Source organism: Protopterus annectens, chromosome 2.part1, assembly GCF_019279795.1.
Source record: "Protopterus annectens isolate FY-2018-M chromosome 2.part1, PAN1.0, whole genome shotgun sequence".
In the NCBI taxonomy this organism is placed as follows: domain Eukaryota; kingdom Metazoa; phylum Chordata; order Ceratodontiformes; family Protopteridae; genus Protopterus; species Protopterus annectens.
In genome coordinates, this window is record NC_056729.1 from 1,119,813,531 (window position 1) to 1,119,834,231 (window position 20,701).

The 20,701-nt window shown below is 43.9% G+C and overlaps 1 protein-coding gene across 5 annotated transcripts in view; it reads right to left on the reverse strand.

Annotated features, from left to right (window-relative positions):
• LOC122794349 (cysteine-rich secretory protein 2-like) overlaps window positions 1–20,701 on the reverse strand; it is a 641,399-nt gene that overhangs the window by 559,780 nt on the left and 60,918 nt on the right. For 3 of the 5 annotated variants that reach the window (XM_044062664.1, XM_044062665.1, XM_044062660.1), the window contains exon 2: window positions 15,721–15,783. In XM_044062664.1, the coding sequence (XP_043918599.1) occupies window positions 15,721–15,783 (63 nt within the window). Of the gene's footprint in view, window positions 1–15,720; window positions 15,786–20,701 lie in introns of all 5 variants that reach the window. The other 2 variants (XM_044062663.1, XM_044062661.1) reach the window with 2 other exon arrangements.

A 20,701-nucleotide genomic window follows, 5' to 3' on the forward strand; every position in this document is an offset into this window, starting at 1 on the left:
CATACTTTGCTTACAAAAAGACTGAACATTTAAGAAGTTAATTAAAAAGTCAAGCATGTGTGCTCCAACCTTTACAATGGAGCATACAAATGAGCTAACTGCTGGAGGACCCCAAATATCACGGCAGTTATAAGTCAGTTTAAGTTGTTTATGTTGCTACCTGTTCTGTCTCCAATTTATTTATTTTTTTTGGTGAGGTTGTGCATGGGAGAGTGTTCTTCCAAATAATTATGGATCACAGCCGTGCTATTAAAATTACAGATACAAACAATGCTCTATGTAAATACACTTTTACATAAAATCAAACATTTGAGGAATGGTGAATTTTTCAATACACTGGAAATGAGAGAAACTAGATGGCAGTTACATCAAAATGCTGACAAATTGTCTGAATTGAATGGAAACATTAGTGCTTTTTAAAGCAATATACGTGTACAACTAGTAGATTTGTATATATTCATACATACTTTTGTCTTTCTGTGGTTATACGTGTCTTTACATTTGCTTCATGGATCTTTTGTCTGCATCACTGATCTGTAAGGCCATGGAATGCATCATTATGGACCTGATAAACAGGGATATAGGGAACCTTCAACCCTGGACCCCTCACAGTTTGGGTTTGTGAAGGGCAGTTCATGCCTGCTCAACCTGATAGATTTCTTCAAATCTGTCACCAGAGAGGTCTATGAAGGCAAGGCAGTCCATACAGCCTGCCTCGATCTAGCCAAGGCCTTCAACACCATCCCCCACTCAGGGATCATTGACAGGCTCACTAGCCTAGGCACTAACCCCTACATCATAAGATGGGCTGCCAACTGGCTCACAGACAGAACCAACGTGATGAAAGTAGCAGACTCCAAGTCTGACTTCCAGGCAGTTACAAGTGGAGTCCCACTGTGATTTGTCCTGGGTCCTCTCCTGTTTGGTATCTACTTCTCTGAAGTTCAGGCCAACACCAAGGGACTGTGGTTAACTAAATTTACAGATGACTGCAAACTGGGAGCTACTACTGGCTCTCAAGCTAATGTAGACATCCTACAAAAAGGCCTCACAGATACTAACGACTGGTGCCAGAACCATGGTCTTAAGCTCAATGCTAAAAAGTGCATTGTCATCCCTTTTGGTAGAAACACAGTGTCCACGAACTACCACATTGATGATAGACCTCTCAACTCCCAAACTGTGATAAGAGATCTGGGAACAAAGGTAGATAGCAACCTCTCCTTCGACAACCATGTTGGCACAGTAGTTAGGAAGTCCTTCTATGTGGCACACCTCATTACAAAAGGCTTCTCATCCAGGAAGAAAGAAGTCATAATCCCCTTCTACTCATCCCTCATTAGACCCATTATAGAGTACAATGCCCATTTGGCATGTACCTCACTAGACACAACTGGAGAGGCCACAAAAATTCCTCACAAAGAGGATCCTAGGACTCAAACACATGCCCTATACAGACAGACTTAAAAAAACTCCAGCTATGCTCTGTCTCATATCGCCTACTTAGAGGTGATCTCTGCTTGACCTACAAAGCCATATTTGACCCAGTGCTGCTAGACATGCTTCATCTGAAAAAGTTTCAATCCCTCCGCACCACACACTCCGAAGACCTCAACCTCATCACCACAATAAACAGAACCTGCTGGAGGGAAGGTTCCTAACCCAGAGACTTTCCGTACTCTAGAATAAACTCCCCATTCATGTCAAGCAGACCACTTCGCTAGCCCTCTTCAAGAAAAATCTTGACGAGTGGATGGGCAACAGGAAATTTACCCAGGGGATCACTTCAGCAGCCTTGCTCAAAAGGAGCACAAGGAACTAACGTCAGGCAATAGAATGACTGGGAATATTCTTGGGCTAGGCTTGGGTTGGCTCCAGGGCCATTAGCCTAGTACTCACCTATGAATCACAAGATTGGTTACCATTTAACCTGTCTTCATGTCTTTCTAGCATGTATCTTTTTAGCAACTGACTTTTTGTTTATTAAAACTGCTATGTTTGCTTGATTCTCTGTTCTGAAGAAGTCTGGATTGTAATTAGATGAAAACACTCAACTATTAAATTTACCTTATTTGACATCCTTCTAAGATTTTTTTTATCAAATGCAAGCTTGTATATATATATATATATATATATATATATATATATATATATATATATATATATATATATATATATATATATAAGCGCTACAGAATCCCGAAAGCTCAAAATCCTGAAGTCCAAAATCCTGAAATTCAAAATCCTGAAAACTCAAAATACTGAAAATTCAAAATCCTGAAAATACACAGGATACCAACACTTACTATATCCAGCACAAGTACATACAGAAAGAAATAAAGCACAAACTATATTACTGTTCTAAAAGTATAAGCAGGGGGAAACCCCCTGCACCCCCCCATACCCCCTGCTACTTAAATATATCAACTCCGAGTTGAAGGGTAATATGTTTCTGTATGTACTTGTACTGGAATATAGTAAGTGTTGGTATCCTGTGTGTTTTCAGGATTTTGAGTTTTCAGGATTTTGAACTTTCAGGATTCTGTAGCGCTCCTATATATACATATATATATATATATATATATATATATATATATATATATATATATATATATATATATATATATATATATATATATATATATATATATATATATATCTATAGTGATTTCTCTGAGTATGCTAGTGATAAAGCAAAAAGTGTCACTATCATTTCTAATCCTCAATACTACAAATGCTTAGCAAGATTCACTGGAGTACTTTTGCATTTTTTTATACCGCTGACTTTCAACTAACTGTGATAAAAGCATAAACAAGTCTATGCAGCCCTTCAACTATGTGCATAAAGTGGTCTGTGATCCTTTTGTAGATATTATTATTAGTAAATGCACTAGCCTCAGAATTCCTCCCCCAAGCTATGCCTGTCTAAAGGCTGACAGACCCCATAAAAAAGGAGGAGGGATTGCAATACTCTTTCCTAATACCTTCACCGTTGAACCATATTCCAACCCCATTCCTCAGTTCTCTACAACCGAGATACTTGTATCACTTCTTAAACTGAACAATTCTAAGCATCTCTGCATCATAGCCATATACATCCCACAGGTAACAATAATCACCTGCTAGAGGACATTCTTGTCTGGATATCAACCAAGATAAATAACAAAACAGTTTTCCAAGGTGATATAAATATAAATTGGATAGATTTCTCAGGTCACTCTCCACCTTCAAATGTACACAGCTAATAACAAATACAAGTAGACCTAACAGAAATAAAGACAGTGGCTCAGTTATTGACTGGATACTAGTCTCTGATCCAAACAAAATTTCAGCAGCAGACACACTTCCTTGCAACATTAGTGATCATCTACCAGCCTATATGCTATGTAAGAGCACACCCACACCTTCCCAACACCAATATAAACAAACAAGAGACCTAATCAAAGCTCTAAATGAAACCCTGAGAAACATCAGTTGGCATATACTAAAAGTCCTGCCCCTTGATGAAGCTGTAGGGCTCTTTAATTGCATACATTCCTCAACACCTTAAACAAACTAGCCCCATTAGGGCAAAAAAGAGTAAAAACTAAGTACGCCATATGGCTCTTCAGAGCTACCAAGCACATCATCACTGCCAGGGACAAAATATGGAAAAATGGCAAACGTACAAGAATCCCACTAATCTCCTAAAATTTAGGCAACTCCGTAATCAAGCAAAGTGCCTAGTCATCAATGACAGAAAATATTATTTAAGCCTCCAAAAAAAATTTCAAACAAAAGCCAAAGAAATTTTGGAACTCTTATCGCATCTCTAATTAACCCTGGTACCGAAAGCAACCTCTGCCCATTCCCCAGGAAAGCACCCAGTGAAATAGCCACCATCTTCAACACACATTTCATCGACTGGCTGAATGGACAAATTGCTAAACATACCACTACCTTTCCCCAAACTAAGTTTGACACTAACTTCCACTCATGAACACTTCCTTCACAGAATACTACTACTCCGTCCCTACCCAACTTTTCATTCTCTCCCATACCAATAGCTATTATAATAAAACTACTCCTTAAACTGAAACCTGGCTGCAGTGCCCCTGGCAACTTACCCCCAGAATACCTCCAAATGTCCACTAGATCAGTTGCTTATCCCATCAGCATACTTCTCAATAGATACCTCCAATATTTCTATGTGCCTACTGTCTCGAAAAAAGTATACATTCTTTTGCTCCATGAAGGTGGTAATAACACAGATATCTCTAATTTTCAACCCACTGCTATTCTCTCCCCCTCTCTAAAGTTCTGGAGAAACTTATTCATAATCAACTTTTAAACTATCTACCCCTAAACCAACTCCTCTCCCCAACCCAAGAGGGGTATAGGCCAGGTCACAGCACAACTACTGCTCTCATTTCCTTCATGGACACAGTCAATCAGGTTAGAAACACTTGTAAATTTCTATCATCACTCTTTCTCCACCACTCAAAAGCTTTTGATACAGTCTCCCACCATTTACTCCTCATTAAACTCTACAGTCTAGGTCTCCCCCCATGTCTATCCCCCCATGTCTAAACTGGTTCACTATCTAAAAAACAAACAACAGTCTACTAGATGGTTCAGCTCTTTCTCTCCATTTCTTGAGTCTTCCACAGGTGTTCCCCAGACCTCTTCTGTTCAGTATTTTCATAAATGACTTTCACTCCACTCTTAAAAATGGATCAGTAGCACAATATGCAGATGATTCAACCATTATTTGCCTTGCCAAATCAACAACAAAACTCTGTAAATAACCCAGAATGCCTTTACTGTTAATGAAATGTGAATGACCAATAATCATCTAGCCCTAAACCCCAATAAAATCAAATTGCTATTATTTGCTCCCAGAAAAACTTCTCTGTAAACAAGACAGATTGCACCATTCATTCTCAAAATAACACCACTATAGAGGTTGTCCCCAAACTAAATTACTAGGAGTTATTCTGCATGAAAGCCTGACATATAACCTCTACATCCACAATAATATCAAAAAACAGACAAAAAACTAGGCCCCATCTATAGACATAAACACTTTCTTAACTGCTCTACAAAGCAAACTCTTGCCTTAACCTTTCTCCTACCTTCTCTCCTGTGTGGTGCTCCTCTTCTTACCAATATCCAGTCCTCTCTTAAAAACAAGCTTGAGTCCTGCTACAATAAGGTTTCCAAGTTTGCAACCAATGCAGAATACTCTTTCCATCACTGAATCTGCCTACAATTACTTAACTGGCTCAAACTTCCACATTATTTAACCTACCTATAACTAATCACAGCATACAAAATAATTTACAAACCATCAGACTGCCCAGCCATTTCTTCCATTTTGACCCACTATTACCCAAACAGGCCACTCAGATCTGAAAATCAACTGGCCCTGCAGGTAGACAAACCAAAACTCCCAGCTGGCCACATTCTCTACTCTTTCTCTGTTGTCAAACTATGGAATCAGAACCTCCAGTAATATCTACTCCTTCAAAAAATCTCTGTGGCAATACCTCTCCACTCTACGGCAATGCAGATGCCTCAGTTCATATCCCTCCATATCCCGATTCCCCGCACCTTAAGTCATATTTACCCTTATTCACATGTTCACCTCTTCAACTCTTCCTTTACCACTATTTAAGACATCTATAAGTTATCTATCTATGCCTTACTATCAGGTAATAATTTAATTACATGTCACCTGGCACTATTGTTCTGACTGATACTCTTAGAGCACCTTGAAAACCAAATCTACAGGACTGTTTTTATCATTACATTTTCTTAAATGTATAGTAATAAGATTGCCTAAGTTATTATATATCTCTAAAGTGTATTAATCTGTACATACAGTATGCTGACATGCATCCTACTGTTTTTGTATAATACTGTTTGTTTTCGTGTAACACTATTTGTATCTACTAACTGCTTTGAATATTATGTACTATTTTACTAACTGCCTTGTGGAGCTTTTCTCCCTGGGCCTCAACTAAAAATGGGCTCTTTTGGCCTAGTGGACTCTCCCGGTAAACAAATGCCAATAAATAAATAAATACATTTTAATGATCTTTCAAATTCAGAAACGTTCTAAACTAAAATTGTTACTGGGATGCTTGAAATCATTAGAAAGCAGAATTCATACACTCATTGACATGTACATAAGTGGCTCCTCTTTACAAATTCTTCAGCAAAGAAGTTGATAAAATTAAAGGTGATTCATGAAAAACTGAACTAAAGTAAAGCAGTGCTTGGTATATGAGCTTTCACCTGACCTGGAGGAGACATACCTTTGTCCTTACAGACCTGAAAGATGCATGAGGAAATCCACCTAGCTAAAGTGACCTTGGAGATAGATTTACCCAAAAAGGGTTTATAGAAGGACACAAACAGTTGGTCAGATTTATGAAAGTTTTTGGTCCTGTATAAATAAAATCGTAACTGTCTATGAACATTCAACAAGTGGAGTTTGTATTCCATTTTGTTAGGAAATTAGGAAAGAAGACAGGTAAATTAATGGTTTGATTGATATTAACTTGTGATGCCACCTTAGGAAGAAAGGACGGATTGGTCCAAAGGGAAACCCCATCTTTATGGAAAATCATATATGGAACTCTGATGGACAAAGCTTGCAGTTCTGACACCCTTTTAGCAGAAGTGATAGACACCAGGAATGCTGTTTTCCAAGATAAGAATTTTAGATCTGTGGTTGCAGCAGATTCAAAAGGCGGAGTGACCATAGTAAGGTCCCATGGGGGAACAGGATTCTTGACCAGGGGGTGTAACAGAAAGGTCCCTTTGATAAAGGGCTTTATACAGTCTGGAGAAGGCCAGTGAGGCAGAATTCTCACCCACATGAAAATGAGAAATAGGTTCATAGGTAGGTACTAGGCTATCTACCCGAAGTCATTTATAAGCCTAGCCAGAATGTGTAGGCTTATGTCGCCCCCTTAGATTAGTTCCCTGTGCCTCTGTCCAGCAGAGTCACTGAAGTGATCCATGGGGTAAACCTTCTGTTTCCCATCCACTCGTCAAGGTTTCTCTTGAAGAGTGTTAGCGAGGAGCTCTGCCTAATGTAGACTGGAATCTTGTTCCAAAGCATGGGAAGTCTCTGGGACAGGAATCTATCCCTCCAGCATGTCCTATTTATTGTTGTGGTGAGGTTTAGATACCTAGAGCGTGTGGCTCGAGGGAATATGGTTTTCTTTAGGTGGAGCATGTCCATCAATTCTGGGCTGGACATGGCCTTGTATGTCAGACAGAGATCACCTCTGAGTAGGTGGTATGCAACAGAGTACAGCTGGAGTTTCTTTAGTCAAGTTGCACAGGGCATCTTTTTGAGGCCAGTGATCCTCTTGATGAGGTACTTCTGTGGTCTTTCCAACTGTTGTAGGTGTCTTGTAAGGTACATCCCAAATGGGGCATTGTACTCTATGATGGGTCTGATGAGTGATGAGTACAGGGGCACAATGACCTCTTTTGATCTGGATGCAAACCCTTTTGTGATTAGGTGGGCCACATAGAAGGATTTTCTAACCACTTTGGCAAAGTGATTATCAAAGGAGAGATTACTATCTACTTGGGTCCCCAGATCCCTTATTATGTCTTCCATATTTAGGGGACTACCACCTATGTGGTAGTTTGTGGGTACTTTGTTTTTTCCAAAGGGGATGACTATGCACTTTTTAGCATTTAGCTTGAGGCCATGATTTTGACACCAGGTATCCGTTTCAGTGAGACCCTTCTGGAGGATGTCTGTGTCAGCCAGAGAGTCAATTATAGCCCTTAGTTTGCAGTCATCTGCGAACTTGGTAAGCCATAGTCCTCATGTGCTTGCCTGTACCTCTGAGAAGTATTTGCCGAACAGGAGGGGTCCTAGGACTGAGCCCTGAGGAATGCCATTTATAACCGGTTTAGAGTCAGGCCTACCTCCTGCAACTCTCACCATGTGGGTTCCATCTGTGAGCCAGTTGGCAACCCATCTTGTGACGTAGGGGTTTATGTTCAGGCTGGTGAGCTTGTCTATAATACCAGAATGGGGTATGGTGTTGAAGGTCTTTGCGAGGTCTAGGTAGGCTATGTGTACCACCTTTCCCTCATCTATAGCCTTGGTAACTGTCTCAAAGAAGTCCGCTAGGTTTAGAAGTCATGATCTGCCCTTAACAAAGCTGACCTTTGTAGAATTCAGTGTTTGGAGGTTCCCAATGTCTCTGTTAATGAGTTCCATGATGATGCACTCCACAGCATTGCAGACCAAGCTAGTCAGGCTTATAGGGTGATAGTTCTCAGGGTCTGTTGTGGCTCCACCTTTGTGAAGCAGAATAACCATTGTTGTGTGCCACTCTATGGGTATGTAGCATGTGGAGAGGCTGAGTTTGGACAGTATGTTTAGGTGAGGGGTTAGTTCGTATTTGAGCTCATGTAAGACACAGCCTGGGACACCTTCGGTCCCACTGATGCTGTGTTTTTGGCTTTGGAGAGGGCTGTTTTAACCTGTCTGTGATTTCAGGGGCTCTACATTCTTCTGGTATGGTTATGGGTCATTTTGGGGGTGAGAGGGGGGTGAAGTTTGCACTGAACCTGTCTGCCAGGATGTTGGCAATATCGGTCGGTTCAGTACATTTTGTGCCATTCTGCACTAACTCCGAGCAGATCTGAGCATTGCCACTTAGATTCTTGACATAGCTAAAGAATACTTCGTGGTTATCTTAGGAGTCTTTGGCAATTTTTCTTTCGAAGCTCACCTTGGATGATTTTATGACTGATTGTCGTTTCTTGCTGATACTGATCAAGGATGTCTTCCCTTCTTGGGATTTTACTCTTTTCTGTACTAGTTTCCTCCTTCTATTGTATACCTTGTTTATGGCAGGGGTCCACCAGTCTGGTTTCCTTTTCTTAGAGGAGCGAGTCTTGGTTTTGCTTAGGATAGCATGATCCATGCATTCTTGAAGGTGTCCGTAGAATGTATTAGTAAAGGATTTTGCAGCTTGGACAGCATTATCCTTTAGCATGGGGGCTTTGAAACTTTCCACCTCAGTCTTAAGTAATGTGAAGTTTGCTTTTGAAAAGTTTTTCACTGTGGTTTCCTTCACCGGGGGTGGGGGCAGAATGTGGACATCCAGAGTGATTTGTTTATGGTCAGATCTAACCAGCGAGGGGTTGACCTCCGGTGTGGAACACCGGTTGCCCATGCTGGTGATGACCAGGTCCAATATGTTGTCACCTCTGGTGGGAGTGTTGACCAGTTGATCCAGGGCATTTGCGTTTATAAATTCTAGGAAATGTTGGGTAAGGGAGCTAGTACTTGAGTAGTTCTCCCAGTTAATGTTTTGGTAATTGAAATCACCCAGTATTAGGGTGTTTGGTAGGACCTTTATGTTTACCAATGTTTCCAGAAATGTGGAATGGGGATCCTGGGACATGGTGGGTGATCTGTCGCAAGCTACAATTTGAATTGCAGTTTTTCCCATTGTTAGTTGCATGTGGATGATCTCTGAAGCATCGTGCTGTGCCACTAACCTGGAGGTGTGGGTATCCTTGATGAATATGGATACGCCCCTGCCTTTTGTTTTTCGGTCTGGGTTCTGTGGCTAAAATGTATGGTATGATTTGTAGCCTGGTAGTGCTGGGGTGCTCTCTGGAGCCTTAAACCAGGTTTCTGTTACTGCACATATATTGATTTTCTCCATAATGAGAAGTAGCTTGAGTGTGTGCATTTTGAGTTTTAGACTTCTGGCATTGAGTAGCATTACCCTCAGTTTTTTGTTACTTGTTCTATTTATGGCAGTGAGTTTATCTTTTGAGCCTTGCCTAAAAAAGGCACTATGGGGGTGGCAAGAGCCTTGGCCAGTATTCAAAAGCCTAAGGGTGACAGGTGCAAGCCGTCTCTAGTGAAGCAGCGTGGCTTGTCGAGCATGTCATCCCAGGTGGACAGACATTGGATCCCCTTTGAATGACACCAGAAGCTTAGCCAGTTGTTGAAATTGATATTTTTTTCTTTATACCGTGGTATCATTCTTGGTGAGGGCAGGATGCTAGTCAGGGTCAGGGACATACCAGCCTGGGCTATGTGATCAGAGAGCTCTTCCATGTCTTTTTTCATGTATTCCAGGGAGGTACGGCTTATGTATTCACATCAACATGGACAATGACAGAGCCGTATTTGTACTTGTTCTGGAGTGACCTGAGTGCTTGTGTTATTTGGTGGATCCTGGCACCTGACAGGCAGCCAATTGAACTTTGATAGTAGAAGAACAAGCTCCCTGTTGAAAAATATTGGCTAAGAAATTAAGAATGCCAGAAATAGGAGCCGTGAAGGAGTCTAAACTCCTTTGAGCAGCCCAAAACGAAAAATGTTTCAATTTGCTGTGGTAAATCTTCCTGGTTGAAGACTTATGAGCAGCCATTAGAACAGACCTAACTGAACAGGCTAATCCAGGAGTCCTAGCGATCATGGGAACTGGGTCAGCCAAGCTGTGAGCTTCAAACTGTCCAGGTTCGGATGAGGAACCCCCGATGGGTGTGAAATCAGATCCCAAATGGGATCCAAGATCCAGGGTGGAGCCAGAAGGTGAGACCAAAGGAAGGGAAAGCATACCTGGTGAGGCCAAAACTGGGCAATGAGCATCACTTTGCTCCCCAGTCAATGACCTTTCTGTAGAAACCTCGGAATAAGAGGTACTGGAGGGTAAGCATACAGAAGACCAGGAGGCCAAGCATGGACTAGAGCATCTCTGGGGTACTCCCCTAGCAGGGGTTCAGAGCGAAAAACTCGCTGCACTTCAGGTTGGAAGGAGATGCAAAGAGATCACAGCAAGGCTGATCCCACTCCAGGAAGATCCACTCCACTACTGAAAGATTTAGAGACCACTCGTAAGGCATCACAATAGTCAGACTTAACCTGTCTGCTAGAATGTTGGACCATCCCAGAATGTGCATTGCTATGAGAAAATGACTGGTGGAGATCACCCATTCCCACACTTTCATGGCCTCGTGACAAAGGGGGTAAGATCTGGTCCCTCCTGGTTTGTTGATGTACCAGACCACTGACATGTTGTCTGATTGAATTGCAATGGTTCCCAGAAGAAGAAAGGTATGAAGGGCCTGCAACACCAAAAGGACTGCCCTCATCTCTAGAACATTTATGTGCAAGCTGGTCTCTACACAGAACCACAGGTCTTGGACTGTCCTGTCCAAACAATGCCCGCCCCACCCAAGTTGGGAGGTGTTGTGGTCACTGTGGCTTGGACTGAGGCTGAAACAAAGGATCGTCCCTCCAAGAGCTCCGGAGAGCACATCCACCACAGAAGGGATGATCGGCAGACTCAACTTAGTTGTATTGGATACGATAATGGAAGTTCCAACAGGGACCATTGTACAGCTAGTGTCCACTGTAGAATTTACATATGTAACCGGGTACACAGAAGAAGCATTATGGTCGCTGCCATTGAACCTAAGGCCCTCAACACTGATTTTGCCCGATGGAAGATGAGAACGGTAGATAAGAGAGACATGCATCCTCAGGTTTTGTACTCTCTCCGAAGTCAGGAAGATTTTACATTGTAAAGTGTCCATCCTTGCCCCAATGTAGTCTATCATCTGGACAGGGTTTAGAAGTGATTTTGATGCGTTGACTGTGATCCCCAAATGCAGGGCAAGCTTTAAGAAATCATCCCTGGTTTGAGAAAGTAGATGCCTGGTGGGAGCAGTGAGGAGCCAATCATCTAGGTATGGATAGACCTGAATCCCCTGAAGCCTCGGGTGAGCCCCGCTACTACTGCCATCACTTTGGTGAACACCCTGGGGGCTGTGGTGAGACCAAAGGGCTCGAAATTGGTAATGATTGACTCCTAGCCAGAAGTGGATGAACCTCCTGGAGCTTCTGTGCATCTTTATGTGATAGTAGGCATCCTGGAGGTCTAACAAGCACATCCAGTCACTCTTGCAGGTACGGCATGATGGACTGTAGTGTGACCATCTGAAATTTTTCTTTGGCAACTGACAGGTTCAGGTAGATAGGTCCAGAATGGGCCTTAAGTCCCTGTTTTCTTTGGCACCAAAAAGAACCTGGAGTAGAAGCCCAATCTGGACTGATCTGGGGGGGATGGGTGTGATGGCTTGTTTTTCTAGCAGCCTGGAAATTTTCTGTGCTGCTGCCTCCCTTTGCATGGGTGGTACTTCCGGGGGTGAATTGAAGGTTTGGGAGGAACTATAAAGGAGATAGAGTATCCCCTGAATATGATTTGAAGCACTCAGTGGTCTGATGTAACGGACTCCCATGCCACCAGGTGCAATGACAATCATTCCCCGACTGCCTCCAGAGTAGAGCAGTCGGGCAACCCCTCAGGGTTGCTCTCCAGGCCTGTCCGAGAAAGGTTGTCAAGACCCAAAATTCCTCGGACCCTCTCTGCCTCTGGGCTGGCATCCATTCTGTCCCCCTCTGCCTCTGGGGGGAAGAAGAGCCCTGAGTGTCCTGGGAATACTGTGAATTCCGGAACCACATCTTTTTTTGCCCTCTCTGATTCTGGGAAAAGGATTTTTGAGGGTTCAAGAAGCAGATTCTGACAGCAGACAGTGTCTTCCCATCCTTCTCACTCTGGATTAAATTCTCTTTAATGGTCTTGCCACAGAGAGTAGAGCCGTCATAAGGGGCATTGGCAAAAGACACCTTGAAAGGTTCCGAAAACTGACATAGTCTAAGCCAGGCATTGCGCCTCATGGACATGCCAGACCCAGCCACCCTAGCCGCTCCTTCAGTAGAATGTGAGGGGAGTCGCATGGATGTGTTGGAGACTGCTTTCAAAGTGGCCATCCTTGTGGAGGACGAGTCCCTGTCCTTCTGTGACATGTACTTAGGGGAAGACTCAGCTAGTTCCTTGACCAGGTTGCGCTGGAGTCTTGTGATGTGGGCCAGGTAGTTTAGTGCCCTAATGGAAAAGGTTGCTGATACATAAACCCATTTCCCTAAATGGTCCGTCATCTGTGACACTCGGTCAGGAGGATGAACCAAGGAACCGTCTTGGGCTAGTTTCTTCTTTGTGGCTGCTGCTACCACCACAGCATGTACAGGGGAGCTCTTGTTCCACGGTGGCCTCTCTGATGGTGGAGTTAAGATCTTATCAGGATGTTTAGGGATTGGTTCCATGGTGTCTATTTTTTTCAGGCCCACGAGACGACCAGGTCCACCTGGGGATCTGAGGGAGGGGACACCCAGGAAGTAGATGGGCCCATGCCAAAAGCCTCCAGGAACACGGACACATCAGAAGAAGGTTTGGGGGTGGACCAACCTCCCCATTGGTGGAGGATTTCCATGATGTCTCCAAAGGAGACATCCTCGGGAGGTGACCTGGGGGAACCTTCCCCATCATCCAAATCCGTGTCCTTGGTGAGGGACTTGGATGAGTCCAAGTGCCTCCTCTTACACGTATGCTTGCGAGGCATGTTTCCGGTGGAGGTCTCCGTAGGGAACTCACAATCCACTTTTTCCTCAGGGGGAATCATCTGGGGTTCCTTGAGCATGGGCTGTCCTTCTGGTGAAATGATGGGATTCATAGATACAGCTGAGGGGGTCAGGGTGGAGTCCGAGGGGATAGTCAAGAGTCTCAATCCGGTGGAGACAACCCTTATTACCACATCGAATGCTGAGGGAGAATGAACCTCCTGAAAAACCAATAAGGAAGCTGGTCTCCCAGGATCCAACATGAGAATTGGAGCCGGGAAAAAGTGGATGGAGCTCTGAGGGAGGGAACCTTGGCCTGACAAAGCCGGAGCCAATGAAAAAAGTTCCACTCCCTCAGATCCGACACCCAAGCTCCAGCACCGAGAGCCACTTGGATCCGAACTGGTCAGATCCGACATGCTCCAGGCAGCTGTCGGCATCAAGGAAGCAGGTATCATTGGCATCGGCCCCCTGACTAAGGCCATCCTCAGATCAGAGTACTCCGAACCCAGTGGATGGATCAGAGAAGGAGAAATTGGCATGAAAAAAGGAAGTGAGCTCCCCTCTCCAGAAGGAGAGGGGGCTGGCAAGACCCCCATCTGGATCTGAGTATGAATGAACCTCCTCATCATTTTATCCATGTCAACTTCTGATAAGCTTCGCATGGACCGAGATGAGGACACAGACTCCGACCTTGCGAGTTGAAGAACTGAGGCCCTAGATATAGAACATGTCTCAACCAGCTTTGGGGAAAAACTTGGAGATCAGAGGCGATGGGAGTCACGGATCCTAGCCTGACTTTTGGCGGGAGTAGAAGGAAGGTCCGGAGACCTCTTGCATTTCTCTGGCTTAGAATGCTTGTCCTTGTGCTCTTTCTCCTTCTCTCTGCCCCTTTTCTGCTCCACTTCCACAGACTTAGAAGCATCAGGTTGAGTCTTAGCCTGGGAGGGAGGAGAAACAAGGGCAAACCAAGAAGGAGAGGGGGCCACAGCAGCCACTCTGACTGAAGCCTTGGATGAGGCAGCTGCCTCAGAAGTGGAAAAAAGTCTTTTATGGGCCAAACTAGCCCTCCTGTCCTTAATAGCGCATGGGTTAAAACCGGTGCAGATAGTACACTCTGTACTCAAGTGGGCAATTCCCAAGCACATCACACAATGAGTGTGGCCATCTGCAGGAGACAATTTATGGCCACACTCATTGCACCTTTTAAATACAGGCTTGGGGTCAGCCATAACTTTACAAGAAAACACACTAGAGAAGGAAAAAGGAGAAGAAAAATAACCTATTTCCCACTCACCACACACTCAAGTCACACAAAATACTGAGGGGGGAGAGGAAGCAATACGGGCTAACGAACTAACACTAAAAATACTTAAGAAACTTAGAAACGCACGACGCACTAGTGAGGGGAGGAGGAGAGAGAACCTACACTAAAGACCTACACTGAAAATTTTTAGAAAAAGGTTGCTTAAAAAGCAAAAAAAAAAACCCCATTCACTAAGGCAAGCTGCGGCAAACGAGATCTGGGGGTTGGAAGGTAGTGGAGGTGTATTATGGGTAAGGGGAGTAGCTTGGAGCTCAGAGCAGATGCTAGTGAAATTGCCAGTTCAGATCCGATACGGATCCGGTATCCCACAGGTTGAAGACCAAATGAAGTAAACTACTTCAAATTTAATTTTAACTCTATTGCTATTATCTGTTGGAATTCTGAATCTCCTTAAGAAATAGAAATGCATCATACACATCATATATAATTTAAACCAAACTGTGTTCATCAAAATTATACCTTCACTCAAAATTCTTTCAGTCCTGAAAAACACATCTTTCAAACTTGATAAAATATGTATTCAGTTGTCAAAAAGAGTATTAATGACATTCCTGTGATATTTTATGGAACTCTATCAAAGGAAGAATAATGCAACATTTGGGAGATAATTTATTTGTGAGACCTATAAGAGGTTCCACTCAAATCTAAGCATATATACTATAGACAGATACAGTACAACAACTTGAAATTAAGTTTTTCACCTTCTTCACATGCATCTGAACAATTCAGCAACCACTTTAACTTCTGATAGTCTTTTTACACTAGTGTATTGTCCATTCGTTGTAACAATTCACTATCTACATCTGCCAAAACTGCAGTATAAAAAGTAACAAATACAGAAATACATTCTATGGATAACATAACTGTAACAATTCACTACCTATGTATGTCAAACCAGTAGTATAAAAAGCAATATATACAGACATGAATTTTATGGATAACATACCTGGCCAGTTAAAGCAGTTGACATCAAAGCAGCAGCAAAATAGATGAAAATTATCATACTCATCTGTAATATAGAAATACAGCTATATTAATCTTATGTGTTTAATCAACTTAATTATAGCAAATATATTAATTGTTTCATACTGTTTTACCTCATAACAAAATAATAATGCACTTCTTTGTTGGACTAAACATCTCAATACTGTCGAAAATAACATAGCTAAATATGCTCTCCCCCCTCTCTCTCTCTCTCTCCTTATCAGGTAACCTTTGAAACTAACTAAAATCATGCAGTGTAGTATCTATCAAATAATGCGTAGTGAATGGTATTTTTTTTTATTTCAGATTTAAGATACAGAAAGATAATGTGCACCAGCAATACTAATTTGCAGATGAACACAAAACATTTTTGAAAACAATGTAGAACTATTTTTTAAATCAGCTGTAGTTGACTATAGTGAGAAAAGCATGCACAGTCAAATTCCAAAAACTACTTTACATGCATGTACTTCCAATTTAGTTTTCTATTTATTATTATTATTATTGTATAACAGCAATGATGATTATTAATACTGTGCAAGAGAATTTGAAATAAAGTAGAGCTCTTCAAGGTAGCCTTACTTTTTATGTTGCAGCTCACTGATTTATTTTTTTAACCCATATGTTTTTATAATATATATGCCAATGATGTCAAGATAAGCATAATCATTACTTTTAATGTGATGTTAGTGCTTTTCAGAATGAACTTAATAATGTTAGCACATGGGCAAATACAAATTATATGATAATAAATGTAAATAAAACCACATTCATATCCTTTAGTACATCTAAAATACATAGTAATAAGAAGTTATGTACTCACCATAACGTTCCATCTGAGTAGGTGACTTCATTTGGATGCAACCTGTGGGGTTCGGATCCGACATCGGATCTGAGCCGGCAATTCATAAGCTTTAGGATCCGAGCTCCTAGCTCCTCCCTTTACCCATAATCCCCTGCTAAGCCCTGACTGACCTCAGATTGAGTTTGCCCTGTGAATACCAGTATAACAGAATCCTGGGTAAACCAGGACTAATAGAGCCTTGAAAGATCAGGGGGATGGAGGGGGGGATGGTTGCATCCAAATGAAGTCACCTACTCAGATGGAACGTTATGGTGAGTACATAACTTCTTAATCTGAAGTCCCCAGCTACCTGGATCTTGGGCGGCCGTCATGGAAGGCTGTTCCGGAGCACCGCAGAGCCAAAGGATGCTCTCCCTCTGGAAACAACGTCCACTTTGTAATGTGAAATGAAAGTATGAGATGAGGTCCAAGTGGCTGCTGCACAAATATCATCTAATGGTACTCTAGATTTAAAGGCAGCAGAAGTAGATACTGCTCTTGTAGAATGTGCTGTAATTCTCTGAGGAGCTGGCCTTCCTGAGGTGTCAAAAGCCTGCAAGATACAATTAGAAATCCACTTTGACAAGGTGACCTTAGAGACTGCCTTACCCAGTGCGAATTTTGCAAAGGAGACGAACAGTTGATCGGATTGTCTATGACCAGCTGTTCTGTGAATGTAGAAACACAGTTGTCTATGAACATCTAAGGAATGCAGTTTATATTCTCCTTTGTTTTTATATTTGGGAAAAAAGCTGGCAAATTAATAGATTGGTTAATATTGGATTCGGAAGCAATCTTTGGAAGAAAGGAAGGATTGGTCCTGAGGGAGACCCTATCAGGAAAAAAGGAGAGATAAGGTGGTTTGACGCACAGAGCTTGGAGTTCTGAAACTCTTCTAGCTGATGTAATGGCCACCAAGAAAGCAGTTTTCCAGGAAAGATACTTCAAGTCCACAGAGGCTGCAGGTACAAAAGGAGGAGCGGTTAGGGACTGCAGCACTAAAGATAAGTCCCAAGGTGGTACGGCTTCCTTAATAGGAGGTCTTAAGAGGAAAGCACCCTTAAGAAAGGTTTTACAAATTTTTGCAGCCATGAGAGGTGTCGAGTCATGACCCACATGGTAATGAGAAATGGCTGCCATCTGTACCTTTACCGTCGAAGAGCTTGCTCCTTGTTGGAAAAGGTCTGTCAAGAAGTCTAGTACCGCAGAGAGCGGCGCGGAAAAGGGATCAAGATTTTTATGTTCCGCCCAAATAGAGAACCACTTCCATTTGCTTCGATAAAACTTCCTAGTAGAAGGTTTATGGGCAGCCACTATGATGGCTTTCACTGGTGAAGAGATACCGGGAGTCCTGATTAGGGATGGAACTGGAGCAGCCAAGCTGTCAGTTTCAGAGTGTGAAGGTTCGGGATTGGAAGCCCCTGAGGATGGGAAATGAGATCCGGAATTGGATCTAGAATCCAGGGCGGATTCACTCAGTGAGACCATACATAAGGGAACCATGGTTGACGAGGCCAGAATGGGACAATGAGAATCATTCTGCTCTCCAAACTGCTGGCTTTCTGTAATAGTTTTTGCATTAGAGGAAGAGGAGGATAAGCGTATAGTAGACCGGGAGGCCAAGCATGCACCAAGGCGTCTCTCAGGGATTCCCTGAATGGGGGAAGTAGAGCGAAGAAACTGTCGCATTTGGCGTTTGAGGGAGAAGCAAAAAGATTGCAACAGGGTTGCCCCCAGGTGGCAAAAATCTGCTTCGCTACTAGAGAATTGAGAGACCATTCGTGAGGGGAAAGAATGGTGTGACTGAGCTTGTCCCCTAGAATGTTGGACCTTCCCGGAATGTGCGTTGCCACAAGAAAGCGGTTGGTGGAGATTGCCCATTCCCATACTCTCATGGCCTCTCAACAAAGGGGGTAGGACCTGGTTCCCCCCTGTTTGTTGATGTACCAGACTATTGACATGTTGTCTGTCTGGATAGCAATAGTTCCTACAGGAAGAAGGCTGTGTAGTGCTTGCAACGCTAATAGCACTGCCCTCATTTCCAGAACATTTATATGCAGGGAGGTCTCTGAACTGTTCCACGAGCCTTGGACAATCCTGCCCGCTGAATGCCCCCCCCACCCGAGGCGAGAAGCGTCCGTGGTCACTGTGGCTAGGGGGGAATGCAGTACAGAAAGGTCTCCCTGTCAGGAGGTCCGTCGACTGGAGCCACCAGAACAGGGAGCTCTTGCATGCTCTGCTGATGGCTATCGGGCTGTTGAGAGGAAGTTAAAGCAGGGACCATTGGACCTGGAGGGTCCATTGAAGGATCATCATGTGTAGTTGAGCGTGGAGGAGGAGTGGAATTTCTGCCGCCATTGAACCTAGGGCCCTCAGGACCATAGCTGCAGTCGGAGAAGGTTCTAAGATGGCCGTGATATGACACCTCAGGTTGGACAGTCGATCTAGAGTGAGGAATGCCCGCATGTTTCTTGTGTCCAATCTTCCTCCTATAAAATCTATAAGCTGTGTGGGGGCCAGGGAAGATTTTTCTCGGTTTATGGTGATGCCCAGCCGAGGGGCTATATGAAGGAAATAGTCCCTGGCTGAGCACAGTAGATGCCTTGATGACGCTGTAAGGAGCCAGTCATCCTGGTATGGAAACACCTGCATTCCCTGGAGTCTCAGGTGGGCTGCTATCACTGTAAGTACCTTGGTAAACACCCTGGGGGCAGAGGTGAGACCAAAGGGAAGGACCCTGAACTGGTAGTGACTGGCTCCCAGCCGGAAGCGAAGGAACCTCCTGGACCGTCTGTCCATTAGAATGTGGTAGTATGCGTCCTTGAGGTCTATAGAGCACATCCAATCGTTCTCCCGCAAAAGGAGGAGGATAAATTGTAAGGTGACCATCCAGAATTTTTGTTTGGTTACAGACAGGTTCAGTTGTGACAGGTCTAGGATCGGTCTTAAGTCCCCCGTCTTTTTTGGCACCAAGAAGAACCTGGAGTAAAACCCTGATCCAGTCTGATCTCGGGGGACGTGTTGGATGGCTCTTTTTGTTAGCAGCTGTGCGATTTCCACAGCTGCTACCTCCCGTTGATTGGGTGGTACATCGGGGAGGTTTTTGGATCTGGGAATCCTGTGAAGGGGGATTGAATAGCCTCTGGATATCACCCGAAGCACCCAACAGTCTGACGTGATTGACTCCCATGATGTCAGGTGCCTCGAAAAATGTCCCCCGACTGCCTCCAGAGAGGAGCAGCCGGGTAACCCCTAAGGGGTGCTGCGTGGGTCTGTCAGAGAAAGGTTCTCTGGACCCAAAGTTCCTAGGAGCCCCTCTGCCTCTAGGACGGCGACCTCCCTGTCCTCCTCTGCCACGGAAGGACTGGTTGTCCAGAGCAGGTTGGGATTGCTGTGATTTCCGGAACCACATCTTCTTCTGACCCTTTTGGTTCTTCGAGAAGGACCTCTGGGGAGCTGAGAAGCGGACTCCAACGGCAGACAGCGTCTTCCTGTCCTTTTCGCTCTGGACAAGCGTTTCAAGAACCGTTTTGCCAAAAAGGGCAGGAACCATTGAAGGGGGCATTTGCGAAGGTCGCTTTGAAGGGCTCTGCGAAGTCACAGTGCCGGAGCCAGGCCTGGCATCTCATAACAAGGCCCGATCCGCTAGCTCTAGCGGCTCCCTCTTTTGCATGAGATAAGAGCTGCATAGAAGTATTAGACACCACTCTGAGAGTGGCCATACGGGTGGAGTACACTTGCTTATCCTCCGCCGATATGGACTCCGGGAGAGATGCAGCGTATTCCTTAATCAGGTCTCACTGCATCCTGATCACGTGTGCCATATAGTTCAGCGCCCTCAGGGAGAAGGTTGCTGAACTAAAGACTCGCTTCCCAATGCGATCCATCAAGCGGGATTCCTTGCTCGGGGGATGCATAGAGGGACTCTCCTGAGCCAATTCCCTCTTTGTGGCTGCAGCCATCAGCATGGCACCTACTGGGGGTCCCTTACTCCAATGTGTACGGTCCGATGGGGGACTAAGAATCCGGTCCGGATGTTTGGGAACAGGCTCTACGGTGTCCAGGTCCTTCCACGCTCTGGTGGCAATAAGGTCCACCA